Source organism: Dipodomys merriami, unplaced genomic scaffold (genome assembly GCF_024711535.1).
Source record: "Dipodomys merriami isolate MVZ:Mamm:240054 unplaced genomic scaffold, mDipMer1.0.p SCAF_1, whole genome shotgun sequence".
Taxonomy (NCBI): Eukaryota; Metazoa; Chordata; class Mammalia; order Rodentia; family Heteromyidae; genus Dipodomys; species Dipodomys merriami.
In genome coordinates, this window is record NW_027202270.1 from 116714723 (window position 1) to 116731678 (window position 16956).

General features: G+C 37.7%; 1 protein-coding gene across 2 annotated transcripts in view; it reads left to right on the plus strand.

The window, feature by feature from the left end:
- Eml5 (EMAP like 5) overlaps positions 1-16956 on the plus strand; it is a 119582-nt gene that overhangs the window by 71100 nt on the left and 31526 nt on the right. Inside the window, exons 23-27 of one of the 2 annotated variants that reach the window (XM_070028290.1) lie at positions 1345-1476; positions 4968-5056; positions 5884-6060; positions 9970-10171; positions 11908-12034. In XM_070028290.1, the coding sequence (XP_069884391.1) occupies positions 1345-1476; positions 4968-5056; positions 5884-6060; positions 9970-10171; positions 11908-12034 (727 nt within the window). Of the gene's footprint in view, positions 1-1344; positions 1477-4967; positions 5057-5883; positions 6061-9969; positions 10172-11907; positions 12035-16956 lie in introns of those variants that run through there. The other variant, XM_070028300.1, reaches the window with a different exon arrangement.

Genomic DNA, 16956 nt, shown 5'->3' on the forward strand with positions numbered 1-16956 from the left:
AGCCAGTCCTGGGCACTGTCCCTGAGCTTCTTTTGCTCAAGGCTAGGATTCTACCATTTGTGCCACAGCACCATTTCTGACTTTTTCTGTTTATGTAGTACTGAGGAATCAAACCCAAGGCCAAGGCTTCATGCATGCTAGGCAAGCACTCTACCACTAAGCCACATTCCCAGCCCAGAATTTTATTTTTTTGACCAGAGTAGCAAGAGAATAGGTAAAACTTTCATATTTGATTTGTACAAATCTCTTGGTAAGTGTGAATTCTTACACTACAACTTTCCAAATGACCTAAACTCTTCTATTAGCTTCAGGAAATTTTCTTTGTTTGTAACTGTAACATGAAAGGGGTTTGGTAACAGTTTTCAGGATGTCTTAATGCTTTGGAATCTGCATTAATTTCATGCCATTTTATTTCTTTCTATGCATTATTGTAAGTATTAAACCTACAACAATATAGAAATTACTACTGTTAAGACAAAACTCTTCTGATGTTGGTTTAGTTCCATTTTGTTCTAAATTTAGAGGTTTTAGTCAGGCTAAGTGTGAAGTATACGAGAAGGACATCATATAATATTTGACAGTAGTCTCTCCACTGAACTAATTTGTTAGACAAAAAAAGTTACTTCATTTTACTAGTTATTAATATTTTAAAATGTCATTTGACATATATGCATATATGTCTGTTTATAACTTATAAAACACCTAAAGTTTTTCCAAAAACATATTTTAAAAATCAACTTCAGGGGCTGGGAAGGTAGCTCAGCGGTACAGTGCATGCCTTGCAAGCATGAGGCCCTGGGTTCGATTCCTCAGCACCACATAAACAGAAAAAGCCAGAAGTGGCGCTGTGGCTCCAGTGGTAGAGCACTAGCCTTGAGCTGAAGAGCTGAGGGACAGCGCCCAGACCCAGAATTCAGGCCCCATGACCGGCAAAAAAACAAAAAAACAAAAAAAAATCAACTTCAGTTTTAGAGTATAAAAAATTTATTTCCAAGCTGTTCACGAGTGGCTCACACCTATAATCCTAGCTACAGAGGAGGCTGAAATCTGAGGATCACAGTTCAAAGCCAGCTTGAATAGGAAACTCCATGCAACTCTGTTCTCCAGTTACCCACCAGAAAACTGGAACTGGCGCTGTGGCTCAAAGTGGTAGAATACTAGCCTTGAGCGAAAATGCTCAGAGACCTTGCCTAGGCCCCAGGTTCAAGCCCCACAACCGACCAAAAAAAACCAAAACTACAGCACTTAAATCCTCCCTCTATGACTAAAATTATGCTAGTAAAAAAATGAAAATAATACATTTGCATAGATGAAAAATCACAAATGAATGTGTTTCTATTTTAGGTTCTGGGAAATACTTAGCTGTGGCATCTCATGACACCTTTATAGATATATACAATGTAATGAATAGCAAACGAGTAGGAATATGCAAAGGAGCTACCAGTTACATAACCCATATTGATTGGGATATTAGAGGTAAGACTTTGAGTAACCTTTTAATATTGTTATTTAGTTTCATTTAACTAAGTATAGCTATTTTAAAAGAACAGAAACAATTTAACAGATAGCCTCAGAAGTCTTGTGAAAAACAGTTGTTTTCCACTACTTTATTTGACATCTGAAGATAAACACTGTTGATTTAGACTTTTCAGTATTTTGCCCAATATAATCCCAATGGTAGTACAGTAACTGGTAACTTTTTTTTTTGGTGGGTTGTGGGGCTTGAACTCTGAGCTTGGGTGTTGTCCCTGCGCTCGTCAGCTCAAGGTGAGCACTCTACCGCTTGAGCCACAGCACCATTTTCTAGCGCTTTATTGGAGATAAGAGCCTCATGGGCTTTCCTGCCCCGGCTGGCTTTGAACCACCATCCTCAGATCACCACCAGCACCCAGCTAACTAGTAACTTTTACACAAGAAAAACCATGTCATGATAATCTCCTAATTTATATCAGATAAATTGACAAATTTCAAATGATAATGAGGTTTGAACTTGGTGCCTTGCACTGCTAGGCAAGCACAGTAACATTTGACCCATTTTGCCAGCCCCTTTATATTGGTTATACTGGTTGAAATTAAGAACACTAGTATTTGGGGCTTATAATTAGAAACTGTTATCTCCTCTAGATGGATTGCTTCCCTTATTAATATGAGGTGGCCTTCTTTGTCTCTTCTGTTTTATTAGATGTTAGCTACTCTTGTCTGCTTTTAGGGTCCATTTGCTTGGTCATCTTTTCACTCTAAACCTATATATGTCTTTGTCAGTGAAAGTGTTCCTTGTAGACAACAAAAGGTTGGGTGTTACTTTGGGAGGGGGGGGTCATGGGGCTTGAACTCTGGGCCTGGGCCCTGTCCTGGAGCCTTTCAGCTAAAGGCTAGTGCTCTACCACTTGAGCCACAACAAGTGCCGCTTCCAGTTTTCTGGTGGTTTATTGGAGATAAGAGTCTCACAGATTTTCCTGCCCCAGCTGGCTTTGAACCGTGATCCACAGATCTCAGCCTCCTGAGTAGCTAGGATTACAGGTAAGAGCCACTGGTGCTCAGTGGGTCTTACTTTTTAAATCCAATTTGCTGTTCTGTGCACATTTGACTGGAACATAAGATCATTAACATTAGAATTGAAAGCTTTTTCCTATTTCCTAACACTTTTTTTATTTTTTTAATGTATACTTCTTTCCTATTTCTCCTACTAATGTGCTCTTCTAGTGGGGCTTATTCTTTCCATATTTACCTGTTTTCAGTAGCTTCCTCTTCTGTATTTGGCATTCTTTGAAATGCTAGTTTAGTTTTATGAATTTCTTTTTAGTTTTTGTTTATAGTAAAAGTTTTATTTCTTCTTCAAGGATAGCTTTGGTGGATAAGCTAATATAGGTTGACAATTACTGTCTTTCGGAGCTTGGATTATGTCCTTCCATTTCTTCTTCACTATAGAATGTGTGCTGAGAACTCTACTATTATTCAGATGGGCTGGACTTTCCTTTGGAGCTTTCAGTATCTTCTTTGTTCCCTGTACTTACTGTTTTAACTATAACATGAGAGGGCTGTTTCTTTTCTGATCTTGCCTATTTGGTGTTCTGTAAGCTTCCTGTATCTGGAAAACACTGTCTTTCTCAAGGCTGGGGAAAATTTTTCTATTATTATGTTAAATAGATTATTTATATGTTTAATTTGTTTCTCTTTTTCTATACCCATCATTTCATAGGTTTCTTTTGATAATGGCCTAAAAACCTTACATATTCCATTAATATCTTCATGTTTTTTCAATGTTTTGAAGTGGTTCATCTAATTAATTTGTTGGAGCTTCAGTTACTGATACACTATTTTCTACTTGTTCCATCCTGATGACTTGGCTTTTGATTGATTGGGATTGAGGGGGTTAATCAGTTTTTCATTTCCATTGATTTGATTTTTCAGGTTCTTTATATATTTATTGCATTCCGTTGTCATATTCTACGCTGTCCTTTTTATTTCAATCAACTATTAGGATTCTCTGTTAAGTCACATGATTTCTTCTAGCCTCTTCCCTTGTTCAAGTTGATTAATTTGCTGGGCAAGGTCTGAAGGCACTGAGACATAAAGACAGAAGGCCTGCTCAAAATCACATGAATAGATATAGTAAATGTAATTCCTATGTACATGTCTTCATGTCTTATTCAGACATGAAGAAGAATATAATCATGTCTTTTGCAGGAAAATAGATAGAACTGATAGCCAAGTTAATAGATAGAATAAAGAGCCAAGCTCAGAATGACAAATAGCACATTTTTGCTAGTACGTAGAATCTAGACATAAGTAATAGTAATAATAGTAATAAAAGGAGCAGGAGGAGAAGGAAGCAAGTGAAGAAGAGGAAGTAGAATACAAGTGGTGAACATGATTGTAAAAGAGGGACTGTTTGTGAAACTACTCCTTAGGAGTAGAGAAAGAGAAAGGATTCTTGTTTTGAAGTGAGTATGACTGAAATGCATTTTATATATGTTTATATATGTATGAAAATTGCATAATGAAACCTACCAAAAAGGATTCTAAAGGCTGAGATAAAAATAATAAATTTGGGGGGCTGGGAAGTTGGCTCAGTGGTAGAGTGCTTGCCTCATATGCATGAGGCCCTGGGTTCAATTCCTCAGTACCACATAAGCAGAAAAGAGCCGGAAGTGGTGCTGTAGCTCAAGTGGTGGGGCGCTAGCCTTGAGCTGAAGAGCTGAGGGACAGCACCCAGGCCCAGAGTTCAGCCCATGACCGACAAAATAATAATAATAATAATAATTATTATTATTATTATTATTATTATTATTATTATTATTATTATAAATTTGGGACAGAGAACGTGACTTATGGTAGAGTGCTTACCTAGCATGTATGAAGTCCTGGGTTCAATTCCTCAGTACCACATAAACAGAAAAGAACAGAAGTGGTGCTGTGGCTCAAGTGGTAGAGTGCTAGCCTTGAGCACAGAGAAGCTCAGGAACAGTGCCCAGGCCCTGAGTTCAAGGCCCAGGACTGGCAAAAAAAAGTAATAATAATAAATTTGATCAAAGTACATTATAATACATGTATGGAAATACAATTATTTTATACTAATCAAAACAAAAAGAAAATATAGCCTAGCACTGGTGGCTCATGCTACTCATGCTACTCAGGAGGTTGAATCTGAGGATCATGGTTTGAAGCCAGCCTGGGCAGGAAAAGTCCATGAGACTCTTATCTCCTAAGCACCAGAAAACCACAAGTGGCACTGTAGCTCAAGTTGCAGAGTGCTAGCCTTGAGCAAAAGAACTCAGGGATAGCACCCAGACCCCAAGTTCAAACCCCATGACTGACAAAAAAAAAAAAAAGAAAAAGAAAATATAATATGGTTAATATATACTGACAACAGAGGAAAATGGTCTTTCTGTTTCAGCTTAATTTTTTCCATAAAATTTAAATATACTAATGATATATGTATTTATTTATTTTAATGCTTTTTTAAGGAAAGCTTTTACAGGTCAACACTGGTGCTAAAGAACAGTTATTCTTTGAAGCTCCCAGAGGGAAAAAACAAACCATCCCCAGTGTGGAGGTAGGAAGATTCTGGTACTGTGGTTGTGTCTCCACTAGTAAGAGTTGTTGGAGAATTGACTAATGTCTATGAGTATTCACTCTCACATTGTTTGAATTATGGATTTCCTTTAGTTATTTTATTGGGCTAGAATACATAGAATACATAGATGGGTAAAAGAAGAAACACTGTTTCTAGGAAAGGAAAAAATTATATCTAAGTCTAGCTATTCTGTAAGCACTTTCCTGAAAGGATGAGAAGCATCACAGTAATTGAACACACATGCCAAATCTACTTTGAAGTACTGAATATCTGCCATATCCTTTGAAATCCATATGCCTAAGATGCTTGTTCTGACTTTTTAAAGATTGTGTTTGGTTTTGTGCTTCATAGTCTTAGTGGTTATGAACATAGCATAAGAAGAGTTTTATTTAACATGAAAGTGTCTTAATGAAGGAAGGAAAAAGATTAAGTAAAAGCAAGATTTCCAAAATGATTAATCGGAAAACATGCTTATAATGTATTAGTGAATGTATATAGATATGAACTATATAAATGTTTCTTGATTATGCCAAAACTAGAAACTGTCTTATTCATTATTACTGTATGCTTAAATATAGAACATATAGTAGATATATAATATAGAACATATAGTAGATATATAATAAGTAAATCCTGAACCGTGTTATATTAAATTTTTTCTTCAGAAACTCATAGAATCTGGGGAAGTATACAACCAAGGCAACTCACAATTTAGCTATTTTTCCACTAAATCTTTACGTATAAAAAGTTCATATTCTGATTTGTCAACTTGAATTTTATAAATCTACAATTTTTTTCCTTTTTAGGTAGAAAAAATAAGTTGGTCATCATGGACAAGTGTGCTTGGTTTGTGTTGTGAAGGAATTTGGCCCGTAACAGGAGAAGCCACAGATGTAACTGCCTCTTGCCTTACCAATGACAAAGTGGTCCTAGCTACAGGGGATGATTTGGGATTTGTGAAGTTATTTAGGTATCCTGCGAAAGTATGTATTTTCTTTAACTTTTCTAATAATCACAATTATGAAAATAGTTAAGATAATGTTCTCATGTAGTACTTTATGCTTGTAATATGAATGGTACATATATACCATGTAATGTACCATGAAAGGTGTCCAGTTTGTTTCCTATTCGTGGCTTCATATTTATAAATTTTTTTTTTGTCAGTTGTGGGGTTTGAACTCTGGGCCTGGGTGCTGTCCCTCAGCTCAAGGCTATCTCTCTACCACTTGAGCCATAGTGCCATTTCCGGTTTATTGGAGATAAAGAATCTCACAGACTTTCCTGCTCAGGCTGGCTTTGACCCGTGATCCTCAGATCTCAGCCCCCTGAGCAGCTAGGATTACAGGTGTGAGCCACCAGCACCTGGCACTATTATGATTTTTAGTTCATGATGGTCTTATTTAACTTTCTATATTAATGTTTTTAGACCAGCGTTGAAATAAAAAGATAGATTTAAAACTTCTCATTGATCCAGGTGCTGGTGGCTCACACCTGCAATCCTAACTACTCAGGATGATAAGATCTGAGGATCACGGTTCAAAGCCAGCCTGGGCAGAAAAGTCTGTGAGACTCTTATCTCCAATAAACCACTCAGAAAATCAGAAGTAGCACTATGGCTCAAGTGGTGGAGCACTAGCCTTGAGCTGAAGAGCTGAGGGACAGCATCCAGGCCCAGAGTTCAAGCCCCACAACCAACCAAAAAGACAAAAACAAAAACAAAACTTTACATTGCAATTCAGCTAATCAAGAAAACATTCAGAACTGGGGAAGCAACTTACTAATAGAGCACTTATCTAGATAAATGAGACCCCAAGTTTGATACCCAGTACTGAAAAGAGAGAGTGAATGCCAGGTGCTTGTGGCTGACGCCTGTAATCCTAGCTACTCAAGAGGATCCTAGCTACTCTGAGGATCGAGGTTCAAAGCCAGCCCGGGTAGGAAAGTCCATGAAACTCTTATCTCCAATAAACCACCAGAAAACCGGAAGTGGCACTGTAGCTCGAGTGGTAGAGCCCTCGCCTTGAGCTAAGAGCTGAGGGAGCACGCTCAGGCCCAGAGTTCAAGCCCCATGACCAACCAAAAAAAAAAAGAGAGAGAGCCAAAGAGTGAGAATGAGAGAAACAAAACAGACACAGAGAAAGAAACAGAGACAGAATTCCACAGATCCTGTTTTAGATGCATAGGAGTATTAGAACCATGGTAGATAAGAATGTGTCCCACTTAAACAATTATTAGTCACAGACTTCACTTCCATTCCAGATAGTATAAATACTTTAGGTTCTAGGATACTGGTCTACAGATTTCCTTCTTGTAGCAAGAATCTTTGTACAGTTCTTTGAAGACAAATTTCCTTTTATTAAGAGTCTTTATTACTGGGAGAGGAGTTGTTAGGTGATCTTTAGGAAACAGCCAGTGGGAGATTTTATAGAAGGGTACGATCAAGTCTAGGAAGTCTTCTCCTGTCATTGGTCCCTTTCCTTGGAACCCAGGCCACTTTCTCTGGAAACAAGCCCTTTTCCATGCAAATGACCTAGTCATTAGCGGAGCTCACCCTTTTCATTCAGAGCCACATTATTCTGGTCCTATCTGGGTCCTTTTATGCTGAGGAGTATTCTACCTAGTTCCTGCTAGAGAAAACTACACATATTGTTGCTTTCTGGAAATGAATCCTTTGTTTCCCTAAGTTGATTACAAACAGGCTTTCACGATGATCCTATTGGCTAAAACATAGTCAGGCCTCTTAAGTACTACTGAAGTTACAAAATAAAATGTGAAGGGAAGTATCATTAGCCACATTTCTCTGTGACAAGCAAACTTAAATTTCTTACAAGGGACATATTCTAGCAAATACATTTTCCCTTCCTTCCTTCCTTCCTTCCTTCCTTCCTTCCTTCCTTCCTTCCTTCCTTCCTTCCTTCTTTCCTTCCTCCCTTCCTTCCTCCCTTCCTTCCTCCTTTCCTTCCTTCCTCCCTTCTTTCTTTTGCTTTCATCCTTTCATTGTGTGTGTGTGTGTGTGTCAGTCATGGGGCTTGAACTCAGGACCGGGGTGCTGTCCTAGACCTCTTTTGCTCAAGGCTAGCACTCTACCATTTTAAGCCACAGCTCCATTTCTGTTTTTTGGTTTTGGTTTTGTTTTTTTGTTTTGGGAAAAAAAAAAAAGAGTATTTATTATTTAAGGTTCTTTAGTCTTTTATAAAGACTCTTAAGTTTTTATAGTCTTGTTTTTCTAGAGAACTCACTGTTTTTGCTATTCACCATACTTTCTTTAGACCATCTTTTATTCTAATACCCTTGAAAATCCATCAAAATCCTATTTATTGAACTGAACCTTACTTGTGTAACTTATAGCACCGATTTCTTGATTTAAAAGTTTCCAATAAAAGCACTAATGAATTAAGATGAAAGATATTTATATGTATTTACCAAAGTAATTGATAATTGTTTGTTACTGTAGCCATCTGTGTGCACAGATATTTATATTCTCTCTCAATTATGTTTATTTCCAACAATGATATCTATAATCATTGTTTCTAATAGATTATGCTGCTGCATATTAACTGTAATTAACTGTTATTTTATTGAACATTTAAACTATTTAAATTTTTTGCTAATGTAAGTAAACATTATGGTAAGTTTTTTTTTGCACACATAACATTGTTGAGCATAGAACAAGGGAGATGTGTAAATAAAAAGTAAGAACATTTTTATGTTTTTAACATCGAATATTATTGCAATTGATTTCTAAAGGAATTAATTCTCATTAAGAATATTTGAAACTACTTTTTTTTTTTTTGGTCCGGTCGTGGGGCCTGAACTCTGGGCCTGGGCGCTGTCCCTTAGCTCTTCAGCTCAAGGCTAGCGCTGTACCACTTGATCCACAGTGCCACTTCCGGCTTTTTTCCTTTTTGCTTATGTGGTGCTGGGGAGAATCAAACCCAGGGCCTCAGGCATGCAAGGCAAGCGCTCTACCACTGAGCCACCTTCCCAGCCCCTGAAACTACTTTTTAATAAGTTTTTTATTGTGAAAATACTGTACAGAGGGGTTCCAGTTACATGAGCCAAGGTAATGAGTACATTTCTTATCAAGCATTGTTGCCTCCTCCTTTGTTTCTCCCCTACTATCCCTTCCCTCCCACCTCCACAACTACACTCCTCCCCACCCCCACCTAAATTGTAAAGTTCATTTTTCTTTTTTTTTTTTTTTTCCTTTTGGTCAGTTGTGGGGCTTGAACTCTGGGCTTGGGTGCTGTCCCTGTGCTCTTCAGTTCAAGACAAGCTCTCTACCACTTGAGCCACAGCACCACTTCCGGTTTTCTGTTGGTTTATTGGAGATAAGAGTTTCACGGACTTTCCTGCCCAGTCTGGCTTTGAATCGAGATCCTCAGATCTCAGCCTCCTGAGTAGCTAGGATTACAGGCATGAACCACTGGCGTTCGGCTTAAAGTTCACTTTTCAGCATAGTGAAACTACTTTTATTTCACTAGTTTATTTTTTCCTTCTCAAGTTTTAGAATTAGTACTTTTTATCCTTGAAAAATCTCAATATTGGGTCTGGGAAGGTGGCTCAGTGATAGAGCACTTGCCTTGCATGCTTGAGGCCCTGGGTTCGATTCCTCAGCACCACATAAGCAGAAAAAAAAAAGCCGGAAGTGGTGCTGTGGCTCAAGTGGTAAAGTGCTAGCCTTGAGCTGAAGAGCTGAGGGACAGTGCCCAGGCCCAGAGTTCAGGCCCCACAACCGGACCCCCCCCCCCAAAAAAAAATTATTTTCTCATGTTTTTAATATCTATTATCAAATCCCTAATTTCTACTCATCTACTGAAAAAGGCTAAACATTTTCAAATAATGAAATTTCTTTTTCCAAGAAAGGGATTTTTGAATTTTTTTATCTTTAGGGAAAATTTGGAAAGTTTAAGAAGTATGTGGCCCACAGTACACATGTCACAAATGTTCGCTGGACTTATGATGACAGCATGCTGGTCACTCTAGGAGGTGCAGATATGTCCTTAATGGTGTGGACAAATGAAGTGGAGAGTTATCGAGAAAGAAGGCCCTGTGACAGTGAAGAATCGGATATAGATTCTGAAGAAGATGGAGGTATGTTCTTTTTAAACATTTTAACAAGAATACAGAAAAAGTTGAGTCTGACTCACTTGAAGTAGGAAAGTTAAAACAATAATAAAGTCTGTAGTTGTGATATTAGTAGTTTTGGTCAGTCTTACACCAGAATTTGTTTTTTGATAAATAACAACAGGCTGGCATGTATTGGTGACTCTTAATATTCTTCGTATAAATGTAAGACAAAATTCTAAATAAATACTATTGAACGTCATATTTTATTTTATTGGCAGTATTGAGGTTTTGAATTCAGCCTTGTGCTTGCTACACAAGTATACTACCACTTAAATCACAACCCTTGATCCCCTTTTTCGTTATTTATTTTTCAGACAGGGTTCCGTGACTTTGCCCAGACTGGCCCCAAATTGAACTCCTCCTACCCCTGCTTTTCCATAGCTGTAACCACAAGCATTGTGTCACCATTGTAGGCTTGTACTTTGAGAAAATGTTTTACTAACTTTTCCTGCCCTGGCTAACTTCAAACATTGATTCTCTTATTTCTACCTCCCAAATAGCTGGAATTATCATGCTGGCTAAACTTCATTTTAAAATATTTTGATTTTTTTCCTAATGTGCCAGTCATACTCAATAGTTCATTTTAGAAAATGCATTTTGTAGTATTAAAAAAAAAATCATATGCCGGGTTCCAGTGGCTCACACCTGTAATCCTAGCCACTCAGGAGGCTGAGATCTGAGGATCACGGTTCAAAGCCAGCCTGGGCAGGAAAGACCGTGAGAATCCTTTCTCCAATAAACCACTAGAAAAATGGAAGTAGTGCTGTAGCTCAAGTGGTAGAACACTCGCCTTGAGCTGAAGAGCTGAGGGACAGCGCCCAGGCCCAGAGTTCAAGCTCCACGACGGACCAAAAAAAAAAAAAAATCACAGCATCTACAAAGAATGCACATTTTCCCTTATATGTGGAAGCTAGAACTTGCTTACAGACACATAAATAAATACGTTGGGTGGCATACAAGTGTACATAAATATATTAACTGAAATATGGTAGATTCAAGGGAGATCTGAAATATTGTTCCTTAGAAAGTCAAAATCAAAGTTCAGCAAAATAAAACACCAGGAAGCAGGTACATGAAAGGGATGGGGTGGGATTAAAGGGAAAGGAGCACAGATGACTGAAGAGGGGGACATGCTGTCAAGAATCCAATGCATGTACTACAAAATTGAGAGAAGAGAGGTGGATAGGGAAGGAATGGGGGGAGTGTAGAAAGAGGTGACATTGATCAAGATATACTGTATTCATAACATTCTCTGTTAAATGGCAGCTCCTTTTTACAACTTCTTAAATAATTAAAAATAAGAACAACGCTCAGTTTGGGAGGGGGAAAAGAATCAGCTCCAAAATGTGAAAATGTTTGATTCTCATGTGAAATGTACAATAATATATTGAGTCCACCTCTGAAAGATGAAAAAATACTCCCATATCATTGCATCTTAACCTCTACTAACATTTTCAGATATTTAGTATGTGTTTAGGCACATGAAAATTTTATAAATTGGGATCATGTTGAACTCATTTTTGTAGTTTGCTATTATCTCTTAGTGATGCTTTGAAAATACCACTATATAGTAATTTTGCCAACTGAATATTAACTATAACATACTTATTTCATACTGTTGGAAATCCTTTCATTATATTTATGGGGTCATAATTGATCTCAACTATTACTTAAGGAATCGCTTCATATTTTGCTGATAGGCTATGACAGTGATGTTACAAAAGAGAAAGAAATCAGTTACACCATCAGAGCCTTATCAACAAATATTCGCCCAATGTTTGGAGTCAAGCCTCATTTACAACAAAAAGAACCTTCAGTTGATGAGAGGTAATAATAAAGTTTAAAACTATTTTTAAATTAAAATGAAGTTTAAATTGAAGAAAAATACATTAACAAAAAAAGTAAATTTGTTGATTAAGAAAGCTAACAGTGGGAACCTCGTTTTGTACAGTGCTCAGCAACTCTGAGAAAATACGTTTGTCCTGAAATGCTTTGTTAGTAACTGTCTTTAGTAGTTTAGGGAATGTTACATCCATATATATCCATATATGTGCATATAAATATATACACATATACATGCATACATATAAATACATGTATGTGATTCAGTTTTAAAAGGCCTTTCTATCATATACCGTTAATCAAGGAGAGACATTGTTTCAAAAAATTTAAAGCAAAAAATGCAGATTGAGGTATAGCTTGTCTTTAATGGAAACTGGTAGTAGTATGTAATCAGCATGTCAAAAATAAGGACATATACACTGCAATTTTATAAGGAGATAGCTTTTTTAAGAAAGTCTCTGGGCTAAAGGAAAGGTCAAGGGAGAAACTGTGGACCTAGAATTTTCAGAATTAAAGACAGAAAACAGTGAAGAGCCCTATGGGGACCAAGGACGTAGTTCAGAGTTCGAAGGATTACCTACTATGTGTAAGTCCCTAAGCTCCATTCCCAAAGTGGAAAAAAAAAGTGAGGCTGATGGCATAGATTTAAGAAGGGGAGAGGTTTTAGAAAATGGTTAAGGAAGATTATTCAGCAAAGCAGAAGCAGTGACAAACAGAGGTGGTGGGAGATGGGAACATCAGTGACTTCCATATGAAGAAAAATATCGAAGAAGTTTGTATCTGAGGAAAAGCTGAAAAATAAAACCTATTCAGGGAATGAAGTGTGAGGAATGAGGTGAACTTTGGTGACAGACAGGTAAGGGAACAACTGGAGATTCTGGTAAATTCACTAACACAGCGTTCCAGAGAAGGTAACTCCTCAGCAACTAGGTAAAGGTTAGCTTGCAGATAGGATAACTGATAGAAGAGGTCAGCTAGAGAAGGATAGACTAACCATGCATGTGTTATGTTTAAAGACACAAACTTCAAAGTAATTTTAACAGAAATCGGTCATACCATAATCTGAATACCTGCAGAGAACTTCAGTGTTGTATCAGCTTGCTAGAATATGTAGTCTTCATGCTGCCCAAAGGCCATAGATTTTGGAGCCAAATAGGTGAAAATACTCATTTTTCCATTTACTAGTTGTGACCTTGAGGTCTTATTTATTCTTTCTAAACCACAGGATCAAAATGAAAATTATAATCCCTGATGGATAGATTACTTAACCCTCCACCAGTGACACCCTCCCTTGAGATGAAATACAGAGTAGCCTGAGGATATGGCTGAAATAGTCTTTCTGAAATAAAATATTCATAAATAATAAGCAAGCACTACCTGTATATTTATTTCTTAGAATAATGCATATAAATCCACACATGTGGATGTAGAGAATTCTTAAATACTAAGAATAAGTATTCTTAGTATTACCTTAAAGAAATTGTATCACTCTAGTAATGAAAAAGTAGTGTTCTGTAAGGAAAGAACTCTTAATATAGAGTCCCATATATTTCTTTTTCTTTCTTTTTGATTCAAAATTTTAATAATAAATTGTGCCAGTAGAAGCTTTTAAAAGGCAATGATATATCAATAAATAATAGTTAAATTGAGTTCCTGAGAAAGAACCTATAGAGTCCCATATATTTCTTTCATATTTTATACTTTTTTTTTTTTTTTCTGGTCAGCCGTGGGGCTTGAACTCTGGGCCTGGGCGCTGTCCCTCAGCTCTTCAGCTCAAGGCGAGTGCTCTACCACTTGAGCTACAGCCCCACTTCCGGTTTTCTGGTGGTTTATTGGAGATAGGAGTCTCACGGTCTCTCCTGCCCGGGCTGGCTTTGAACCGCGATCCTCAGATCTCAGCCTCCTGAGTAGCTAGGATTACAGGCGTGAGCCACCAGCGCCCGGCTTCTTATACTATTTTTTTTTTTTTTTGTCGGTCGTGGGGCTTGAACTCTGGGCCTGGGCGTTGTCCCTCAGCTCTTCAGCTCAAGGCGAGAGCTCTACCACTTGAGCTACAGCGCCACTTCCGGTTTTCTGGTGGTTTATTGGAGATAGGAGTCTCACGGTCTCTCCTGCCCGGGCTGGCTTTGAACCGTGATCCTCAGATCTCAGCCTCCTGAGTAGCTAGGATTACAGGCGTGAGCCACCAGCGCCCGGCTTTATACTATTTTTAAGATAAGAACATTATCTCTGTCAGATAAATTTGTTATGTTACCTAATTGTAATCTGTAGTCCATCATTCATAGTACAACACTTAAATTTAGATCCTCCTCTATGTTGAAGTGATCCGCATTTAGACAGATGGAATATTTTCCTGCTCTTGAAGAACAATTAACACTTGCCCTAACTGTAATCTTTGGTGTTAACTTGGATCTTTTGCAGCTAACATTGAACATTGTGTTTGTATGTGTGCGTGCACGTGTGCTGGTCATGGGGCTTGAACTCAGGTTCCTGAGCTTTTGTGCTCAAAACTAGTGTTCTACCTCTTGAGCTGCAGCTCCAGAGATAAGACTGTCCTGGACTTTCCTGCCTGAGTTGACTTTGAACCATGACCCCTAGATCTCAGCCTCCTGAATAGCTAGGATTACAAGCATGAACCACTGGCACCTGGCCTGCCCCTAACTTTTTAAAAATTATTTTTAAATTGTCTTCTGTTTAAAAAAAAATTCAGTGTTGATTCTGCTAATGTGGCTCCTAAGAACCTTCATTTCACGAAATAAGAGTAGATAGAAATTAAGAACCTTCTTTTTGCCAACTTCGTATATATTACTAAAAATATATATTACTAAAACCTTTTCAAAACAATGTGACATAAAGTAGAGATAGTTTTGTATTTTTTCTGTTGACGTGTTACCTTTATTGTGTTTAGTAAACTGCTATGCTTATTTATTATTAATTTTCATCTGTTTCCCTACTTTTTTTCCCCTATTCCTTTCGAAGACAGGGGGTAGTAAGGTAAGTGTTTTATTGAAGAATATAGTTTATTCCGATATATTATTTATATTAAACTATCAAGTATTTTATTCTTTGTTCTATTGTGATCTTTATAGCATTGTATTAATATTTTCTTTTTTTCTGGTCCTGGAGCTTGAACTCAGGATGTGGGTGCTGTCCCTGAGCCTCTGTACTCAAGGCTAGCACTCTGCCACTTGAGCCACAGTGCTGCTTCTGGCTTTTTCTTAGTAGTTTATTGGAGATAAGAGTCTCTTGGACTATTCCACCAAGGCTGGCTTCAAACCATGATTCTCAGATCTCAGCCTCCTGAGTAGCTAGGACTACAGGCTTGAACCACCAGCATCAAGCTTTGTATTAATATTTTCTTATGAAATATTTAGATAGATTTATCAAGAAAGATATAAAATAGGTCAAATCCCATAAAATTGCATTTTTAGATATAATATGTGGCTATTACTGTGAAAATCTTATGATTCATTGATTTTACAATGACTTAATGAACTTCTATACTTTAGAGAGTTTAAGATCTTTTCTCAGTTTTAGAGGCTCATAAAAACAAACATAGACACATATATTTATCAGTGAAATCTGATAGCTTCATTTAATGCATAGTTACTTCATTTAAAAACAATAAAAGATTAATTACATAATTGTACATTTAATAAAATGACATGGGTAATTTTAGATTACCTTTAGTGAAATGAAAGTGTCTCTAGAGAGTTTATAAAACACTACACTGGGAAAATACAGTCAGCTTTAGAAGTTGGGCTTGGAAGTGTGGCTCAGGTGGTAGGGTACCTGCTATGAGCATTAAGTGTGAGACAGCGAGATCAAGTCACAGTCTCTGAAAGAAGCCTGGGGGTGGAGGGGATTAACTTTAGAAGTTTAAAAAAAAATAGCAATGAGAAAATTCCAAGAGATAGAATTTAAAAAGTGCATTTGACCAAATGGTGCGGATACTCAAATAGTAGGCCCCTGAATGTATTGACAGCAGGAAATATCTGTGAAATTCATGGTGTATTTTAAGCAGGGATGTGTGGAAAAGTGAGTGCAGAGTATACCACCACCTGTAGAGACCCACATACTGGTGGAGGTGTGGTTCCCATGCTAGAGCTCCACGGAAGTGGAAAAAGTCAAGTGAAAACACCAAGCTAGAGTACGAGACCCTAAGTTCAAGCCAGAGTACTAGCACAAAAAAATAATAAAGAAGTCTACATTATCTCCTGCTGTTTAACAGAAGTGAAGCATTCAAAGCTAGCCTCTAATTCAAAGTAGCTTGTTCCATACCAGTCTCTACTTTCTGGAGACATTGTCTGCTTGTGGAATGAAGGAAGATGGCATGGCCACTTCTTATGAAGAACAGTCAGTTTTCTGGGAATCACTTGTTTCAAAGCAAGAAAATGAAGTAGAGATGTGATTATTGTCTTGGACTTGAAGAGCTTCTTATGTAGACATGATGTCCCCGTCAGTCTGTGTTTATGCACTTTAGATGACCATTTGTCATGAGCACCATAAAGTGATGCTCTAGATGAGTAAGGATGGTTTCTGGGTGAAATGGAGGAGGGACCCTTGTGACACCCTGAACTTCTGTTACACTCTTACACTCCATTCCCCTGGGTACTGGGCAAGTTCTCTACCATCGAGCTACATCTTCAGTCTTTATTGTGTGTGTGTGTGTGTGTGTGTGTGTGTGTGTGTGTGTGTGTGTGTGTGTGTGTGTGTGTGTGTGTGTGTGTGTGTGTGTGTGTGTGTGTGTGTGTGTGTGTACATATATATATATATATTTGCTCTTCAACTCGCAGCTAGTGCTCTACCACTTGAGCCACAGCCCTACTTCCAGCTTTATTTGTATATTTTTGTTTGTTGTTTCTCAAGACAGAGTCTCACTACATAAGCCAGGCTAGTCTCAAACT